The sequence below is a fragment of the Leopardus geoffroyi genome, chromosome B3, assembly GCF_018350155.1.
Source record: "Leopardus geoffroyi isolate Oge1 chromosome B3, O.geoffroyi_Oge1_pat1.0, whole genome shotgun sequence".
Classification (NCBI taxonomy): Eukaryota; Metazoa; Chordata; class Mammalia; order Carnivora; family Felidae; genus Leopardus; species Leopardus geoffroyi.
The window spans coordinates 27583627-27604406 of record NC_059337.1 but is presented as its reverse complement, the minus strand read 5'-3'; the positions used below and the strand labels follow the sequence as shown (position 1 = coordinate 27604406).

At 37.4% G+C, this 20780-nt stretch overlaps 1 protein-coding gene across 1 annotated transcript in view; it reads left to right on the top strand.

The window, feature by feature from the left end:
- The window catches only part of OCA2 (OCA2 melanosomal transmembrane protein), a 504847-nt gene that overhangs the window by 188580 nt on the left and 295487 nt on the right, over positions 1-20780 (top strand). The window contains exon 15 of the mRNA XM_045448936.1: positions 5339-5471. Coding sequence (XP_045304892.1) covers positions 5339-5471 — 133 coding nt within the window. The remainder of the gene's footprint in view (positions 1-5338; positions 5472-20780) is intronic.

The window sequence follows — 20780 nt, the reverse complement described above, 5'->3', positions numbered from 1 at the left end:
GGAAAGAGATACTTTGTTGATGCATCAGAAAACCCAATATTGTTAACATATCAATTTTTCCCAGATTGATCTACAGATTTATACAATCCCTATCAAAACCATAGCAGGTTTGTTGTTTTTGGTAGAAATTGACAGATTGATTCTAAAATTTATTTGGAAACTCAAGTGTCCAGAATGTCCAAAAATAACTCTTAATGGGAAGAACAAATTGGGAGGGCTAGTGCTACCTAATTCCAAGATTTATTATAAAGCTACAATAGTCAAGACAGTGTGGTATTAGCATCACTAAAAGTAAATAGGTAAATGGGACAAAGTAGAGTCTGGATATAGACCTCCACATAGATGAACAAATGATTTTTAACAAACAAAGGTGGAAAGCCAGTTCAGTGGAGAAAGAATTGTTTTGTTTTTTTTTCACAAATGGTTCTGGAACAAATTGGACATTCATATGCAGGAAAAATGAACATCAATCCACACTTTCCAGTTTACCTAAAAACTAACTCATAAGTGGATCACAGACATAAATGTAAAAGCTAAAGCCTTAAAAGTTCAAATAGAAAACTATAGTAAAATAGGTATAGAAATAGTTCAAGTGAGAGCATGGCTACTCCATTTCATTAGATTGTTTTTAGAACTTGGCTTTCAGTTTCTTTTATTTGTCTCTCCTTTTTTCTTCTTCTTATGACAACATATTAATGAATTAATGCAACAACTTAGCTGTCCCTGGCGAGCATCACATTAGTATTAATGTAAAATCCTGAGCATGATGTCTTTCTTGGCACAAACTGAGTTAACTCTGCATCATTTTAAGCCTTCCTTTAGAGTCCTAAATCTGAATGCTCTGAACTAAACAGTAGAATGTGACCCTAGATGGCCTCTGAGTCCTGGGCCTCTACCAAGTCATATAGAAGGCTGAAGGGACAGTCTGTTATACTAGTTCCACATTCCTCCATGACATGCTGGCATGCTGTTATAAATATCCAGAGTTTAAATATGACAGTAAGTGAGAAATGTCAGGTTTTCATAAAAATTCACAGAGGGCCGTGGAGGTGAGCACCCTCTATGCATTGAGGCTTAGCCTAGGCTTCTCACACAGCTTTGTGCCCAAGTGACATCCTCTGGGGAAATGGCTTTAGGGCTATCCTTGTTTTATGGAAGATGGAGTTCCTTGTCTTCTACTTAATGACTTTCCTTGAATTTTTGGGTTAAACTGTGTATCATAGGAAAGGTATCTAATGAATGTTCTCTTGTAGATAACCAAGTATGGTTTTAATTTATTTTATAGTAGCTCAGAGATAAGAGAATACTTATTTGTATAGAGACACAAATGAACTTATTGCTCCAGGGATAGTGTCTTCAGCAGAGATTAATTTATTAAACCTCATTATCAATGATAGCACAGCCACACATTTGTGTGCACATTTATTCTGCATTATATGGTTGTTTATGAACTGAACTAGGAAGAAAAAAGATTATAAAATAAAAATTAATTTTGAAATTAATTTTTAAAATATTAATGAAGAAAGTTAATACTCCATATGTAATTCAGAGGAGTTATAAAAAACAGTACTGGACTTTGGAACAGTAAAAGAAGTCACATAAGAAAATCCTTCCACATTCCCTGAGGATTAGGAAGAAGTTACAGGGAGTTATGAAGAAAGTTCTTCCAACATACCCTTCTACACCCTGTTCACTCCTCCCAGATCTCTTAGGATGGTTCTTTGTTTGTGGGATTTCCAGTACTGAACAGGTAGGTGGGGAAGACTTCCAGGGTCCTTCTACACTGTAGTAGGACTTTCAATAATGCCTTGTTCCTTCATCTCCCAGTAGACTAACAGGGATGTAATCCTTTGCTGGTTACATCTACTCCTTTATGCTTGTTCTAGGGAGACTTATCAGTGTTGAACACAACTGTTTAACTATCTTTTAAATAACAGTTGAAAAATCTGTTTAGGGGAGCCATGTCCCCTGTGCTTCTGAATGACATCTCATAGGTCAGAGGAAGGCTTTCTCCATGGTGTCCCAGAGAAGTGTACACTGGGACATTCCTCAGGGCTTTCACACCATGCAGTATGCATGCTGGGGTGTTCTTTTGCTGCTCTTCCACCACCATTTTCTTCCACTCCATCAGCTGACAACTTTGATGCTGTCACTCTCTGCTGTTTCCTGCTCTGCCTTTCCTATCACTTCCTCTTAGTTTCCTTTGTGGGTTTTCTGATTCCACATGGCTCTCCAATATCTGTGGGACTTGGAGTTCTGCTTTTTTTAAATTTTTTTTTTTTACAATCTTTCCTCTTGGGTCAACATTCTGTAGTAGACCTCATGCCCTCTATGGTCTGCTTTGTCTTCTGTGTGTTGGGATGACCCATTTCTATGCCTTTTCCAGAGGTTTCTACCTTCCTCAGATCCATGTATATCATGACCTCTGATCCACATACTCCATGTATCCTCATATTAAGGATGTACCACACCAGATCCCTCCTGTCATCACACCCACTCTATAGAGCTGGGGTCTTCTACTTATTGAGTATCCAGATATAATTCAATCTTAAAATTACACCATGATATTTATGAAAACATACAGCAAATTCAGCTAAGCCATTCTCCAACCCAATTGACTGTTTTGACTTTGTTCCAGAGTTAGCCTGAAAGCATGACCCCTAGAAAATGATATTGGTGGGCCAAGAGTTACTCTGCCAGATGATACATATAGCCCCTTTGAATATATATAGTTTATGAAGCCGTGGATGTTCTAATATGATTCTGAGGGGGATCCTTTTTTCATAGTTTTACATGCCTCAAATTTTGACCACTTCCACTGTCAAATGAGGACTTTGTGGAAAATTAATAAGAACATAGCTAAGTGGATCCCAAACCAAAACAGTACAAAACAAGACTAAAGGGGACAAAATAAAACCAGAACCTTGCAAGACAGGGCTGCATTTAAGCATTGTATTGATGGAAGTGTAATAGTGGGTGGTTTTGTTACTGAGAACATTAAGGAGAAGAGTGTAGGAAATTACAGAGGCACGTAAAGCAGCAGGTAGGCCCAGATACACGCACCTAATAAGCTTAGTGAAAATATTTGCATCCCGTGATATATTTCATCTGCCTGTATTATTCTTAAATTTTTCAGCTGCGATTTTCCCACTCTGCATTGTTCTTACTTGATAAATCCACCCATTACAACTCTGGTAGCAACCAAATACTTCCACTCAAAGTTGTATTGTTTTGTTGTGAAGGCCTCCTAGGACCCCCTTAGTCTTTTTCTTTCTTTAATCCACCCCTCACTTTTTTTTTCAATTTCCCCATAGTTTCTAACAGGATAAAAAATTTATAGTTAATATGTTAAAAAAAGGACCAAGAATTACTCAGGATACAAATACCTCTGCCTTAGTAGTCACCTTCCTTCAAAAAATATTAATTATATTCTATGACTGTGTTGGTATAAAGACAAATATATTCATATATTATTTTAGGCCATTTTCTTTGACTCAAAAGTTCTTCTTTTGCTTTTTTCCCAGTTTTTATTTAAATTCCAGTTTGCTAACATACAGTGTAATATTAGTTTCAGGAGTAGAATTTAGTGATTCATCACTTAGAAACAACACCCAGTGCTCATCACAATGAGTGCCCTCATCAATACCCATCGTCCATTTAACCCATCTCCCTGCCCACCTCCCCTCCAGCAACCCTTTTTGCTTTTAATTTTAGAAGACATTAAAGGATTTTGAGGTGTCCCTGAAAGTTTTGTGGACTTTTTTAAACTAGATGTTTGGGGCATGAGTTCTATAGATGAACACCAAGTCCAAGGTAATATCCTTATTGAAGAACTACCAGAAAAGTGGTGAAATCTTATATGGCCATTAAAAACATTCTTTGAGTCCCACCTCTTTGTAGGTTTCTTGCTGTCTATGTATGAATGAATTCATACAGCTCCGTCTATCGTTCATAATGCTGTTTTCCCGGGTAACCACTGAACGTGCAGATAACTAACTGTAAGAGATTAAGAACTTCAGATTATTGTACAACTGTCAAGCCTAAACTCTGACACAACCTTATCGATAATGGCTTCTAGTTATAATATATCTTTAGTAAATTTAGAAGTGGTTTTAGATCTTTTCTAGAAGTGAAAAGGACAAATAAATTTTAATAAGCAACAATATAGTAAATATTTCTCCTCCTAATGCAGACCTTTTGAAGGTGGTCTTCCTGACCCCTGTCTTGGGCACTGTCTCTCAAGGTCCTCACTTACATTCTCTGGGACTTGCCCCTCTAGCCCCCTGAGTGTACCCCCCACCCCGAGGTGGAGAGATTTGCCCACATTCTGTGTGAGCACATATATCTGCCACACTACTGTGGTCCTTCCTGCCCTGGAGTAGCCCCCTATACCTGAGCTTTGTCACTGGGCTTCTAACCTCCTTTGTGGCACCAGTGGTCCATAGACACTGCAGATAAAACCTAGAGTTCTCACCAGTGAGAAGTTGGTTCTAATGGACAACTTCATGGGGACAACAACTTTATCTGTCATGCTGGGGGCTCAGGGATCACCTTCACCATACTGTTGAGGTATAAGCACTGAGTAAAAGAAAGACAAAACCAGCCAATGATGCTGCTGACTTATTCCTTGACAGATTAACCGAGTGGAGATTTTATCCCCAAAGAGAGATATCCTCAGCAGCTGACCATGGCAGATAGTTCTGCAGACAGGCAAAGGAAGTGTGAAGAGATGGAGAAGTTCTTTCCTGGACCCCTTGTGGACAGTAGGGACACTCTGAACCACCTCAGTCCTGATGGCCACTGGTCTCCCTGTAGAGGGCTGTGCTCTCCAGCCAAGGATGCTCTTTCACATAGATAGCAGGGATTTAAATGAAATATTAAAAAAAAAACAAGTTTATCTTGAAATGGGCAAATATTGCCACATAGTTTTCTGTTTTGCCCCTGTCAGTCTTTATTTGTCCTGGGAGAATGTGTCAGTCCTGTGTGGTGAAGGTAGACCCAGTTAAGATTAAGAGTGTCTGTGATAGCCTGTTTTTGTTTTCTCCTAAGGTTGATTGTTTTTCGGGTTTGAATTGGTTTATCAGTATGAAAGAAACAAACCTTAAGCATTTTCAATATTGTAAAGAAGAGTACCTGTTCTTCCTTGGGTGTTGTGCTGGACTTTGTGGCCCTTGTGCTAACATCCACCATACTGATGTGCCTACCCCTGCTGGGTCTCGGTGTTATGCCCTCCCTGGATCCCTCATGTGGGTGGTGATCCCTGAAGAGGGAGCTGTGCTATCTGTTATTTCAGGGGAAAGTCCTATCTGTAATTTCATTTCTTCTTTTCTATTTCTAGGGCCTGGACTTCGCAGGATTTACTGCACACATGTTCGTTGGGATTTGCCTCATTCTACTGTTCTCCTTTCCACTCCTCAGACTCCTTTTCTGGAACAAAAAGCTTTATAACAAGGAGCCCAGTGAGATTGTTGGTGAGTATAAACACCTCCTCATACAGCCTTAGGGTTTACTATTATAATATTATTTTTTTCCAGAAGAAATTGCCACAGAAAGGCAGGAGTTTTCTTACATACTGAGATATGTTCCCATCTGCCTCCTGGTATGCACTGTGCTTTCAGGGGCTTTAAATCCATGGACCTCTTTAGTTTTCTGTAGAGCGAAATGTGGGAAGCAATGGCTTCTGTTTCTAGTTTGCATGCCATGACATCATTAGACCACGTGTATACAATATAAGTAGCATAGTATAGAGACTTTAGTGTTCAAATATGTCATACTTTGTGATTAAATGTGATTACAAAAGTGACAACATAATCCAACACAGAGGACAATGTACCATGTCAGTCAAGAATGTATCGGCGAGGCACCAGGCAGCAGGAGGAGGGCTCATGACCATCTTATGGCTTTGCATTTTTCTCACCTAAAATTTTGGCAAATGTTTTATTGAGAACATTACTGATGAGGATATGTTAGAAGCAAGAGATTATTTGGGAAATAGCCATCCTCTCCTCAGCCAGACCAATATAGGACATTGTGCAGGTTGCCTGGGTAGCAGAGCACATCTGGGTGACAGGAGTACATTAACAAAGGTGCATTTCTTTCTCTGTAGTTTCAGATGGTGTGGTGTCCTCACAGAGCTCATAGATTGTATATTTACCTCTCTCATCCTGTTATTACTCTGTCCTTGTGTTGTACAGGACTTCAGGTTTTATCTTTAGTAAGATAACAAAATACCATTTTTGTATGAATAGGTAAGGATCTATAGGTTTTGTTACCAGCCCTCCTGCTCATCAGATGTGACTGTACTTGGCAGATTTGCCTTTCTTTCATTCATGACTTTTGTATTTAGAATTTGTCAATTTTTGTTCTAGTTTGGAAAACATTATCTTATATACCCTCTCAAGAGTCATCCATATAAAACAAGCTTGTTCTTAGTAAAATGTAGTCATCCACCTCTTCCAGAGAAGTGGAATGATACACAGAAATGTCTATTTTAGGAAATGCTTATTGACCAAATGCACAAAACATTGGAGTGTCCTTATAGATGTAGAAATGGTACTTTAAACATGACCAAGCAGTAAGAAATTCTGGGTGGACCCTCCGCCTAACCCCAACTGAAGATGATGTAAGTGCAGGACAAGTGGGCACATTTCCTGTGCTTCAGATGCTCATGGGGCACTAGGATTGGCATAGGCCCCACCCAACAGGACCTGAACTATAGGGGGTGAGCCTAGGATGGGGGACTGGAGATAAGGGGGGTGCAAACACAGGTGTTGGGGGCTAAATAGAACTGTCCTTTTATGTAATCCTTTTTTTTTAATTTTAATTTTATTTTTAAAAATTTGCATCCAAATTAGCGTATAGTGCAACGATTTCAGGAGTAGATTCCTTAGTGCCCCTTACCCATTTACCTTACCCATTTAGCCCGTCCCGCCTCCTACAACCCCTCCAGTAACCCTCAGTTTGTTCTCTATATTTAAGAGTCTCTTCTGTTTTGTCCCCTCCCTGTTTTTATATTATTTTTGTTTCCCTTCCCTTATGTTCATCTATTTTGTCTCTTAAAGTCCTCATATGAGTGAAATCATCTGATATTTGTCTTTCTTTTATGAATTTCTCTTAGCATAATACCCTCCAGTTCCATCCACGTAGCTGCAAATGGCAAGATTTCATTCCTTTTGATTACTGAGTAATACTCCATTGTGTATATATACCACATCTTATTTATCCATTTATCCATCAATGGACATTTGGGCTCTTTCCATACTTTGGCTGTTGTTGATAGTGCTGCTATAAATATTGGGGTGCATGTGTCCCTTTGAAACAGCACACCGGTATCCCTTGAGAAAATACCTAGTAGTGCAATTGCAGGGTCGTAGGGTAGTTCAAGTTTTAGGTTTTTGAGGAACCTGCATACTGTTTTCCAGAGTGGCTGCACCAGCTTGCATTCCCACCAGCAATGCAGAAGAGATCCTCTTTCTCCGCATCCTTGCCAACATCTGTTGTTGCCCGAGTTGTTAATGTTAGCCATTCTGACAGGTGTCAGGTGGTATCTCATTGTGGTTTTGATTTGTATTTCCCTGATGAGGAGTGATGTTGAACATTTTTTTCATGTGTCGGTTGGCCATCTGGATGTCTTCTTTGGAGAAGTGACTATTCATGTATTTTGCCCATTTCCAGTGTTCTTTGGTTTTTGGGTGTTGAGTTTGATAAGTTGTTTATAAATTTTGGATACTAACCCTTTATCTGATATGTCGTTTGCAAATATCTTCTCCCATTCTGTAGGTTGCCTTTTAGTTTTGCTGATTGTTTCCTTCGCTGTGCAGATTTTTATTTTGGTGAGGTCCCAGTAGTTCATTTTTGCTTTTGTTTCCCTTGCCTCTGGAGACGTGTTGAATAAGAACTTGCTGCGGCCAAGATCAAAGAGGTTTTTGCCTGCTTTCTCCTCAAGGGTTTTGATGGCTTCCTGTATTACATTTAGGTTTTTCATCCATTTTGAGTTTATTTTTGTGTATGGTGTAAGAAATGGTCCAGGTTCATTCTTCTGTATGTCACTGTCCAGTTTTCCCAGCACCACTTGCAGAAGAGACTGTCTTTATTCCACTGGATATTCTTTCCTGCTTTGTCAAAGATCAGTTGGCCATACATTTGTGGGTCCATATCTGGGTTCTCTATTTTGTTCCATTGATCTGAGTGTCTGTTCTTGTGCCAGTACCATACTGTCTTGATGATTAGAGCTTTGTAGTGTAGCTTGAATTCTGGGATTATGATGCCTCCTGCTTTGGTTTTCTTTTTCAAGATTGCTTTGGCTATTTGGGGTCTTTTCTGGTTCCATACAAATTTTAGGATTATTTGTTCTATCTCTTTAAAGAATGCTGGTGTTATTTTGATAGGGATTGCATTGAACATGTAGATTTCTTGGCTACTTTGCCATTTTAACAATATTTGTTCTTCGTATCCAGGAGCATGGAATCTTTTTCCATTCTTTGTGTCTTCTTCAATTTCTTTCATAAGCTTTCTATAGTTTTCAGTATATAGATTTTTCACCTCTTTGGTTAGATTTATTCCTAGGTATTTTATGGGTTTTGGTGCAATGGTAAATGGCATCGATTCCTTGATTTCTCTTTCTGTTGCTTCATTGTCGGTGAATAGGAATGCAACTGATTTCTGTGCATTGATTTTATATCCTGCAACTTTGATGAATTCATGAATCAGTTCTAGCAGTTTTTTGGTGGAATCTTTTGGGTTTTCCATATAGAGTATCATGTCATCTACGAAGAGTGAAAGTTTGACCTCCTCCTGGCTGATTTGGATGCCTTTTATTTCTTTGTGTTGTCTAATTGCAGAGGCTAAGACTTCCAGTACTATGTTGAATAACCGTGGAGAGAGTGCACATCCCTGTCTTGTTCCTGACCTTAGGGGGAAACTCAGTTTTTCCCTATGGAGGATGACATTAGCGTTGAGTCATTTGTATGTGGCTTTTATGATCTTCTATCGATACTTTCTTGAGGGTTTTTAATCAAGAAAGGATGGTGTATTTTGTCAAATGCTTTTTCTGCATCTATTGAGAGGATCATATGGTTCTTGTCCTCTCTTTTATTGATGTGATGAATCACATTATTTTTTTTGTGGATATTGAACCAGCCCTGCATCCCAGGTATAAATCCCACTTGGTCGTGGTGAATAATTTTTTTAAGGTATTGTTGGATCCGGTTGGCTAATATGTTGTAGAGGATTTTTGCATGCATATTCATTGGGGAAATTGGTCTATAATTCTCCTATTTAGTCGGGTCTCTGTCTGGTTTTAGAATCAAGGTAATGCTGGCTTCATAGAAAGAGTTTGGAAGTTTTCGTTCCATTTCTATTTTTTGGAACAGCTTCAGGAGAATAGGTGTTAACTCTTCCTTAAATGTTTGGTAGAATTCCCCTGGAAAGCCATCTGGCCATGAACTCTTGTTTTTTGGGAGATTTTTGATTACTAATTTGACTTCATTACTGGTTATGTGTCTGTACAAATTTTCTATTTCTTCCTGTTTAAGTTTTGGTAGTGTATACGTTTCTAGGAATTTGTCCATTTCTTCCAGATTGTCCATTTTGTTGGCATATAATTGCTCTAATATTATCTTTTTCTTGTTTTTAATTTCTTCTGTGTTGGTTGTGATCTCTCCTCTTTCATTCTTGATTTTATTTGTTTAGGTCCTTTCCTTTTTCTTTTTGATCAAACTGGCTAGTGGTTTATCAATTTTTTTATTCTCTCAAAGAAACAGCGTTTGGTCATTGATCTGTCCTACTGTTTGTTTTGTTTCCATAGCATTAATTTCTGCTCTAATCTTTATTATTTCCTGTCTTCTGCTGATCTTGGGTTTTATTTGCTGTTCTTTTTCCAGCTCTTTAAGGCGTAAGGTTAGGTTGTGTATCTGAGATCTTTCTTCCTTCTTTAGGAAGGCCTAGATTACTATATTCTTGCCTCTTATGACCGTCTTTGCTGCGTCCCAGAGGTTTTGGGTTGTGGTGTTATCATTTTCTTTGGCTCCCATATGCTTTTTAATTTCCTCTTTAACTTCTTGGTTAGCCCATTCATTCTTTAGTAGGATGTTGTTTCGTCTCCAAGTATTTGTTACCATTCCAAATTTTTTCTTGTGGTTGGTTTCAAGTTTCATAGCATTGTGGTCTGAACATATGCACAGTATGATCTCGATCTTTTTGTACTGGCCGAGGGCTGATTTGTGTCCCAGTGTGTGATCTTTCTGGAGAACATTCCATGTGCACTAGAGAAGAATGTATATTCTGCTGCTTTAGGATGAAATGTTTAAATATATCTGTTAAGTCCATCTGGTCCAGTGTGTCATTCAAAGCCATTGTTTCCTTGTTGATTTTTTGATTAGATGATCTGTCCATTGCTGTGAGTGGTGTGTTGAAGTCTCTTACTATTATGGTGTTACTGTCGATGAGTTTCTTTATGTTTGTGATTAATTGATTTATATATTTGGGTACTCTCACATTTGTCACATAAATGTTTACAATTGTTAGGTCTTCTTGGTGGATAGACCTCTTAATTATGATATAATGCCCTTCTGCATCTCTTGATACAGTCTTTATTTTAAAGTCTAGACTTTGTGATGTAAGTATGGCTACTCTGTCTTTCTTTTGTTGGCCATTAGCATGATAGATGGTTCTCCATCCCTGTACTTTCAATCTGAAGGTGTCTCTAGGCCTAAAGTGTCTCTTGTAAACAGCATATAGATGGATCCTGTTTTCTTTTCCATTCTGTTACCCTATGTCTTTTGATTGGAGCATTGAGTCCATTGCTGTTTAGAGTGAGTACTGAAAGATACGAATTTATTGCCATTATGTTGCTTGTACAGTTGGAGTTTCTGGCGATGTTCCCTGGTCCTTTCTAAGTTTTGTTGCTTTTGGTATTTATTTATGTATGTGTGTATGTATGTATGTATGTATGTATGTATTTTTTCATCTTTTCTTCCCTCAGAGAGTCCCCCTTAAAATTTCTTGCAGGGTTGGTTTAGTGGTCCCAAAATCCTTTAATTTTGTTTGTCTGGGAAACTTTTTATCTCTCCTTCTATTTTGAACGACAGCCTTGCTGCATAAAGAATTCTTGGCTGCATATTTTTCTGATTCAGCACATTGAATATATCCTGCCACTCCTTTCTGGCCTGCCAAGTTTCTGTGGATAGGTCTGTTGCAAACCTGATTTGTGTTCCCTTGTAGGTTAGGGAATTTATTTCCCCCTTGCTGCTTTTATGATTCTCTCCTTGCCTGAGTATTTTGTGAATTTGAGTACAATATGCCTTGTTGGTTTTTGTTTGTTTTTGGTTGGTTTTTGTTGAATGTAATGGGAGTCCTCTGTGCTTCCTGGATTTTGATGCCTGTGTCTTTCCCCAGGTTAGGAAAGTTTTCTGCTATGATTTGCTCACATAACCCTTCTATCCTATTTATGTCTCTTCCTCTTCTGGGACCCCTATGATTCTGATATTGTTCCTTTTTAATGAGTCACTGATTTCTCTAATTCTTTTTTTCAATTTTTTAAATATTTATTTTTGAGAGAGAGAAACAGAGTGTGAGTGGGGGAGGAGCAAAGAGAGAGGGAGACAGAGAATCCAAAGCAGGGTCCAGGCTCTGAAATGTCAGCACAGAGCCTGACATGTGGCTTGAACCCACAAACTGTGAGATCATGACCTGTGCTGAAGTCAAATGGTTAGCCAATTGAGCCACCCAGGTACCCCCAGATTTCTCTAATTCTTAAATCATGCTCTTTTGCGATAATCTCCCTCTTTTTTTCCTGCTTCATTATTCTCCATAAGTTTTTCCTCTATATTGCTGATTCTCTGTTCTGCCTTATCCATCCTTGCCGCCATGGCATCCATCTGTGATTGCAGCTCAGTTGTAGCATTTTTCATTTCATCCTGACTAGTTTTTACTTCTTTCATCTCTGCATACAGGGATTCTAATCTATTTTCGAGTCCAGCTAGCCTTCTTATTATCGTGATTCTAAATTCTGGTTCTGACATCTTGCTTATATCTGTGTTGGTTAATTCCCTGTCGTTTCTTCCTGCTCTTTCTTTTGGTGTGAATTCTTTTGTTTCATCATTTTTAAGGGAGAAAAGGAATTAATGAGGTAGAAAAACTTAAAATAAAAATATTAAAATAAAAAATATTAAAATTAACAAAATAAACACACACACACAAAAATCGAATAAATGATGCTAGATGATAGGTGTGTTTTGTTCTGGATGTTGAAAGTGGCTTGATAGATTAGAGAAAAAAAGGGGGAAAAAGAAAAAAAAAGGAAATTGTTTGAAAATTTGAAAAAATGAATACACTGAAGTAGACTAAATTGAAATGATGGGAGTAAAACAGAATATGAAAAAAATTTACACAAAAATAAAGAATAGAGCAGAAAAAATTAAAGAAAAATATTTTTAATACAAATTAAAAATAAAAATGATTTCTTTCTGTATTCAAGAAAAAGAAAAGAAACAAAAAAGACAAAAACGAAAAAGGAAATCATTTGAAAATTTGAAAAAGTGAATACACTGAAGAATACTAAAATAAAATGATGGAAGAAAATAGAATTTGAAAAAATTTACACAAAAATAAAAAATATAGTAAAAAAATAAAAGAAAAGTATTTTTAATAGAAATTGAAAATAAAAATGAATTTTTTCTCTTTCTGCTGAATTGTGTGGTTCAGCTTGTGTAGATTGTTGTGTTAATCCTCTGATCAGTTTTATAGGTGTGCAAAATGGTTTAGTGTTGGTCTGGCTGTATTTCATGGACGTGAGACACACAAAAAACTTCCATGCTGTTCTGCCATGTTGGCTCCAAGGACTGTATTTTCTTGATAGCATTGATAATGCCTCATGTCTTGTGGTCTACAGAGCAGGGCATGTGCTTTATTAAGAAAAAAGAATCCCAGATCCTTCTGTCCTCTTACAGCTTTATAATGGAGAGGACAACTACACATGATCCCATTCCTTTCCTGTTTTGAAAAAAATTAATCAAAATTGGCTTTTAAAAAAAGATATTTCTGACACTAGGATACCTTGATCAACTTTTGCCATTGACCAATGTATTGTTTTTCTAGGACTGATGTAACAAAGTACCATAGACGAGTGGCTTAAACAACAGATGATTTATTTCCACAGATGCTAAGACGATTTAGTAAGCTAAAGGATGGCTTATTTCCTCACAGTTCTGGAGGCTGGAAGTCCAAAATCAATGTGCCTGTAAGGTTGGTTGGTTCTGAGTAAGGATGTGTTCCAGGCCTCTCCCCTTGGCTTTTAGATGTCCAGATTCATGTTCCTGTGGCATTCTCCCTGTGTGTGTCTATATCCATATTTCCCCATTAATAAGGATACCAGTCATCTTAGATTTGTGGCCACACTAATGACCTCACCTTAATTAATTACATCTGCAATAACACTATTTTCAAATAAGGTCACATTCTAAGGTATTGGGGATTAACACTTCAACACATGGGTTTTGGGGGAAACACAGTTCAACATATAATGACCAGTTAGAGATGTTTAGAATGTTTTATCATCAACTAGTATATGTAAAATGAGATAATTTGATATTTAATTTTAGTTTTCTGATGGAAAGAATTGCACCAAGAGAGAGCTAAGGAAACTGTGATCCCAATGGATGAGTGTGTGGGCACAGCTGTACCTCAATGGAGAGTCAGACAGTTATCTTATTCAGTTATGCTAGATTTCTCCCAACCATCCTGATGATCAGAATGACCTGAGAACAATTGTTATATATTTAGATTACCAGGCCCACCCCCAGGAATTCGGTGCTGTTAGTAAGCTCTTCTGGAGAAAACTATCTTGACATGAACTTAGGATACATGGATTTAGAAGTATAGGAAACAGATCTGTATAATCAACTCTTCCACTCTTCCTGAGTAAGGGGTTAAGAAAAGCTTTGAGGGAAGGGGTGGGGGATAATTGGGATCTGCGTGATGCTAAAGCCCCATGTCAATGCCATGACAATATGTAAATCAGCACAGAGTGAGCTATGCAGTGTCAGGGCAAATGCTCTGGGCCACCATGGGGCATAGGGCTCTCCAATTCTAGAATGCTTATTTTTTGAGTTTATTTATTTATTTTTGAGAGTTGGGAGGGACAGAGAGAGAGGAGAGAGAGAATCCCAAGCAGGGTATCAGTGCAGAGCCCAATGCAGGGCTTCATCTCATGAACTGTGAGACCATGACCTGAGATAAAACCAACAGTTGGACGCTTAACTGACTGAGACACTAAGTTACCCTTAGAATGCTTGTTATTACTACAGATTCCCAAGCCCTATTGTAGAGATTTGGATTCAGCAGGTCTGTGATGGCATTCAGAGCATTTGTCAGAACAGGCTTGGTTATGCTGAAGTAAAGAAGTAACTCCAAAATCTAAATGAATTGCAAAGCCCTGTCCCCCCCCCCCCCCCCCCCCGCCCCACTCCCTTTTACTTCATTACTACTGAAGGCTGGTAGTACCCTGCTTGTCATCAGTTCTCAGAGCCCTGAGCTTTTGGTCATCAAAGTAGAACCACTTGTTCCACCCCTTTATTGACTGACACAGGATGCCTCTGTTCATATTTTGTCATCCTGATTGCCACCAGGCCCCACCAGTCACAGGGGCCAGGATGTATCAGTCTGACAAGTGCTCAGATTGAAAAACAACATGACTTACTTGGTAAAATGCACAAATAGCCAGCACAATCTGCCCTCCTGTTCACCAGATATCAGCTCAAACGGCTTCTTGTTAATATTTTGTATAGAATTTTTGTGTCTGTGTACATTAGGGAAATTGATGTACAGTTTACTTTCTTGTAATGTCTTTTTTTTTTTTTTTTTTTTTTTTTTTGCTGTACTCATAGGATGAGTACAGAAGTATACACTCCTCTTCAACTTTTTTGGAGGAGATGATATAGAATTGCTAACACTGTTCCCTTAAATGTTTGCTAGGGTATTTACAGGCCTGGATTTGTGTGTGTTGGGGGTTTAGCTAAACATTCAAATTCCTGATTAGATACAAAGCTGGCTATTACAGTTATCTATTTAGTGATTTATCACTTACATGTAACAACCAGGGTTCATCACAAGTGCCCTCCTTAATACCTATCACCCATTAAGCCCACTGCCCACCCACCTCCCTCCATTAACCCTCAGTTTGTTCTCTATAGTTAAGAGTCTCTTATGGTTTGCTTCCCTCTTTCTTCCTTTCTTTTTTCCCTTCCCATATGTTCATTTGTTTTGTTTCTTAAATTCCACATATCAGTGAAATCATATGGTATTTGTCTTTCTGACTGACTTATTTTGTTTAGCATAATACATTTGCAAATGACAAGATTTCATATATATATATATATATATATACACACATAGTATATAGTATATACACATGTATATATGTAGTATATAGTATATAGTATATACATGTATATATACATGTATAATATATACATACATATAATATACACATAATATTATATATAATATTTCATTCTTTTTGATGGCTGAATAATATTCTATTGGTATATATACACATATATAATATTACATATATACTTAATATATATAATATATAAATATATAAAATATTACATATATAATCATTCTTTTTTATGGCTGAGTAATATTCTATTGTGTATATATACACATATATAATATTATACATTTATAATATATACGCATATACAATACACATATATAATATTCTATTGTGTATACACAATATATATACCACATCTTTAAAAAATTTTTTTTAATGTTTATTTATATTTGAGAGAGATAGAGAAAGACAGAGCATGAGCAGGGGAGGGGAAGAGAGAGATAGAGACAGAATCCAAAGCAGGCTCCAGGCTCTGAGCTGTCAACACAGAGCCCAATGTGGGGCTTGAACTCACAAGATGTGAGATCATGACCTAAGCCAAAGTTGGATGCTCAACTGACTGAGCCACCCAGGTGCCCCTATGTATAACACATCTTTATCCATTTATCCATTGATGGATATTTAGGCTCTTTCCATACTTTGGCTCTTGTTGATAATGCTGCTATAAACATCAGGGTCCATGTATTCCTTCGAATCATATTTTAGTATCCTTTGGGTAAATACCTAGTAGTTTAATTGCTGAGTGGTAGGGCAGTTCTATTTTTAACTTTTTGAAGAATGTCCATAGTGTTTTCTAGAATGGCTGCACCAGTTTACATTCCCCACCGACAATGTAAGAGGGTCCCCCTTTCTCTGCATCCTTGCTAACATCTGTTATTTCCTGTGATGTTAGTTTTAGCCATTCATACAGGTGTGAGGTGGTATCTCATCATGGTTTTGATTTGTATTTCCCTGATGATGAGTGATGCTGAGCATCTTTTCATGTGTCTCTTAGTCATCTGGATGTCTTTGGAAAAATACCTGTTCATGTCTTTGACCCATTTATTAACTGAATAATTTATTTTTTGGGGTGTTGAATTTGATAAGTTCTTTATAGATTTTGGATACAAACCCTTTATCAGATATGTCATTTGCAATTATCTTCTCTCATTCCATAGGTTGTTTTAGTTGTGTTGATTGTTTCCTTTGCTGTGAAGAAGGTTATCTTAGTGAAGTCCCAATAGCTCATTTAAAAAAATTTGTAATGTTTATTCATTTTTGAGACTGAGAGACAGATTGTGAGCAGGTAAGGGGCAGAGACAGGGAGACACAGAATCTGAAACAGGCTCCAGGCTGAGCTGTCAGCACAGAGCCCAATGCAGGGCTCAAACTCACAAACCATGAGATCATGACCTGAGCAGAAGTTAACTGACTGAGCCACCCAGGTGTCCCAAAATCGTTCATTTTTTATTTTGTTTTTCATGCCTCTGGAGATTGATCTAGTAAGAAGTTGCTCTGGCTGAGGTCAAAGACATTGCTGCATGTTTTCTCCTGTAGGAGTGTGATGGTTCCCTATCTCACACTTAGGTCTTTCATCCATTTTAAATTTATTTTTGTGTATGGTGTAAGAAAGTGATTCAGGTTCATTATTCTGCATGTTTCTGTCCAGTTTTCCTGACACCATTTGTTGAAGAGACTGTTTTTCCATTGGATGCTCCTTCCTGCTTTGTCGAAGATGAATTGACCATATAGTTGTGGGTCCATTTCTGGGCTTTCTGTTCTGTTCCATTTTTTTTAAGGATTGTTTTTTTTTTAAAGATTATTTTGGCCATTCAGAGTCATTGTGGTTCCTTACAAATTTTAGGATTGTTTATTCTAGCTCTTTGAAAAACCGGTAGTATTCGGATAACGATTGCATTGGCTGTGTAGATTGCTTTGGGTAATATAGACATTTTAACAATATTTGTTTTTCCAATCCATGAGCCTGGAATGTTTTTCCATTTCTTATGTCCTCTTCAATTTCTTTCATAGGCGTTCTATATTTTTCGAGTATAGATCTTTTACCTCTTTGGTTAGATTTATTCCTAGGTTTTTTTTTTTTTTTTTTTTTTTTTTTTTTGAGTGTGAGAGTGGATGAAGAGCAGAGGGAGAGGAAGAGAGAATCCTAAGCAGACTCCATGTCTAGTACAGAGCCTGATGTGGGACTCAATCTCATTCCCATGAGATCATGACCTGAGCCAAAATCAAGTGTTGGATGCTTAACTGACTGAGCCACCCAGGCGCCCTATTCCTAGGTATCTTATGGGTTTTGGTGCAATTGTAAATGGAGTAAATTCTTTTATTTCTCTTTCTACTGATTCATTGATGTATAGAAATGCAACAGGTTTCTTTACATTGATTTTATATCCTGTGACCCTCCAGCATTTGTGTATCACCATTTTTTGGTAGAGTCTTTTAGGTTTCCTGTGTAGAGTATTATATCAACTGCAAATAGTGAAAGTTTGAGTTCTTCCTTGCTAATTTGGATGCCTTTTATTTATTTTTGTTGTCTGATTGCTAAGGCTAGAACTTCCAGTACTGTGTTGAATAACAGTGGTGAGCGTGGACATCCCTGTCTTGTTCCTAACTGTAGAGGAAAAGCTCTCAGTTTTTCCCCATTAAGGATGATATTAATTGCAGGTCTTCGGTATATAGCTTTTATGATGTTAAGGTATGTTCCCTCTATCCCTACCGTGTTGAGGTTTTTTTTTTTTCAAGAATGGATGCTGTATTTTGTCAAACGCTTTTTTTTGCGTCTACTGAGAGGATCATATGGTTCTTATCCTTTTCTGTATTAATGTGGTGCATCACATTGATTAATTTACAAATATTAAACCATCCCTGAAGTCCAGGAATAAATCCCACTAGGTCATGGTGAATAGTTATTTTATTTTATTTTATTTTATTTATTTATTTATTTATTTATTAAAAAAAAATTTTTTTTTAACGTTTATTTATTTTTGAGACAGGGAGAGACAGAGCATGAACAGGGGAGGGTCAGAGAGAGGGAGACACAGAATATGAAGCAGGCTCCAGGCTCTGAGCTGTCAGCACAGAGCCCGACGCGGGGCTAGAACTCACGGACCGCGAGATCATGACCTGAGCCAAAGTCGGCCGCCCAACCGACTGAGCCATCCAGGCGCCCCGGTGAATAGTTATTTTAATATACTGTTGGATTTGATTTGCTAGAATCTTGTTGAGAATTTTTTCATATGTGTTTATCAGGCATACTGGTCTGTAAATCTCGTTTTTAGTGGGGTCCTTGATTTTGGAGTCAAGGTAATTCTGGCCTTGTAGAATGGGTTTGGAAGTTTTCCCTCAATTTCTATTTTTGGAACAGTTTGAGAAGAATAGGTATAAACTCTTCTTTAAATGTCTGGTAGAATTCCCCTTGGAAGCTCTCTGGCCCTGGACTTTTGTTTGTTTGGAGGTTTTTGATTACTGTTTCAATTACTTTGCTGGTTATGAGTCTGTTCAAATTTTATATTTTTTGCTGTTTTATTTTTAGTAGTTTTTATGTTTCTAGAAATTTGTTCATTTCTTCCAGATTGCCCAGTTTGTAGGCATATATATTTTTTATAGTATTCTCTTATAATTGTTTGTATTTCTGTAGTGTTGGTTGTGATCTCTTCTCTCATTTGTGATTTTATCTATTTGGGTTCTCTCTCTTTCTTTTGGTAAGTATGGCTAGGAGTTTATCAATTTATCAATTTTGTTGATTCTTTCAAAGAACCAGCTCTTAGTTTTGTTGATTTGTTCTACTGTTTTTTTTGTTTGTTTCTATATTGTTTACTTCTGCTTTAATCTTTATTATTTCCCTTCTTATGTTGACTTTAGACTTTATTTGCTGTTCCTTTTCTATCTCCTTTAGGTGTAAGGTTAGGTTGTGTATTTGAGACTTTTTTTTGCTTCTTGAGGTTTGCTACATCCCAAAGGTTTTGGACTGTCATGTTTTCATTTTCATTGGCTTCCATATATTTTTTTTACTTGCTCTTTAATTTCTTAGTTAACCCATTCGTTTTTGGTAGAATGTTCTTTAACTTCCATGTATTTGAGGGCTTTCCAAATTTTTTCTTGTGGTTGATTTAAAGTTTTATAGTGTTGTGGTCAGAAAAGATGCTTGCTACATTCTCAATGTTTTTGTATTTGTTAAGGGCTGATTTGTGATCAAGTATGTAATATACTCTGGAGAATGTTCCATGTGCACTCGAGAAAGATGTGTATTCTGCTGCTTCAGGATGAAGTGTTCTGAATATATCTATGAAGTCCATCTAGTAGAGTGTGTCATTCAAAGCCATTATTTCCTTGTTTATTTTCTGCTTAGATGATCTGTCCATTGCTATAAGTGGGGTGTTAAGTTCCCTACTATTATGTTATTATCAATGAATTTCTTTATTTTTGTTATTAACTGAATATATATTTGAGTGCTTTCAAATTGGGGGCATAAATATTTACAATTGTTAGATCTGCTTGATGGATGGACCCCTTAATTAGATATAATGCCCTCGCTGATCTGTGGTTACAGTCTTTATTTCAAAATCTAGATTGTCTGGGGGTGCCGGGGTGGCTCAGTCAGTTTGGTGGTTGACTTTGGCTTAGGTCATGATCTCACAGCTCATGGATTCGAGCCCCGTGTTGGACTCTGTGCTGACAGCTCAGAGCCTGGAGCCTACTTCAGATTCTGTGTCTCCCTCTCTCTCTGCCCCTCCCCCAATCGCACTCTGTCTCTCTCTCTCAAAAATTAATAAACATTAACAAAAATTTTTTTATCTAGATTGTCTGATATAAGTATAGCTACTCTGGCTTTCTTTTAATGTCTATTAGCATGATAGACGATTCTCTATCCCCTCACTTTCAATCTGCAGGTGTCTTTAGGTCTAGAATGAGTCTCCTGTAAGCAGCATATACATGTGTCTTATTTTTTTTAACCCATTCTGATACACTATTTGTTTTTATTGGAACATTTAGTGCATTTACATTCACAGTAATATTGATAGAGAAGAATTTAGTGCCATTGTATTGCCTGTAAGATTGGTATTTCTGGTGATTTTCTCTGTTCCTTTCTAGTCTTTGTTGCTTTTGGTCTTTCTTTCCCACTCAAAGAGTCCACTTTAATATTTTTTGCAGAGCGGGTTTGGTGGTCACAAACTCCTTTAGTTTTTTGTTTGTCTGGGGAACTTTGATCTTTCCTTCTATTCTGAATGACAGCCTTGCTGGATAAAGTATTTATGGCTGCATATTTTTCCCATTCAGCATGTTGAATATATCCTGCCACTCTCTTCTGGCCTGCCAGGTTTCTGTGGACAGATCTACTGCTAACCTGAATTTTCTTTCCTTGTAGGTGAGGGGTTTCTTTTTCCTTGCT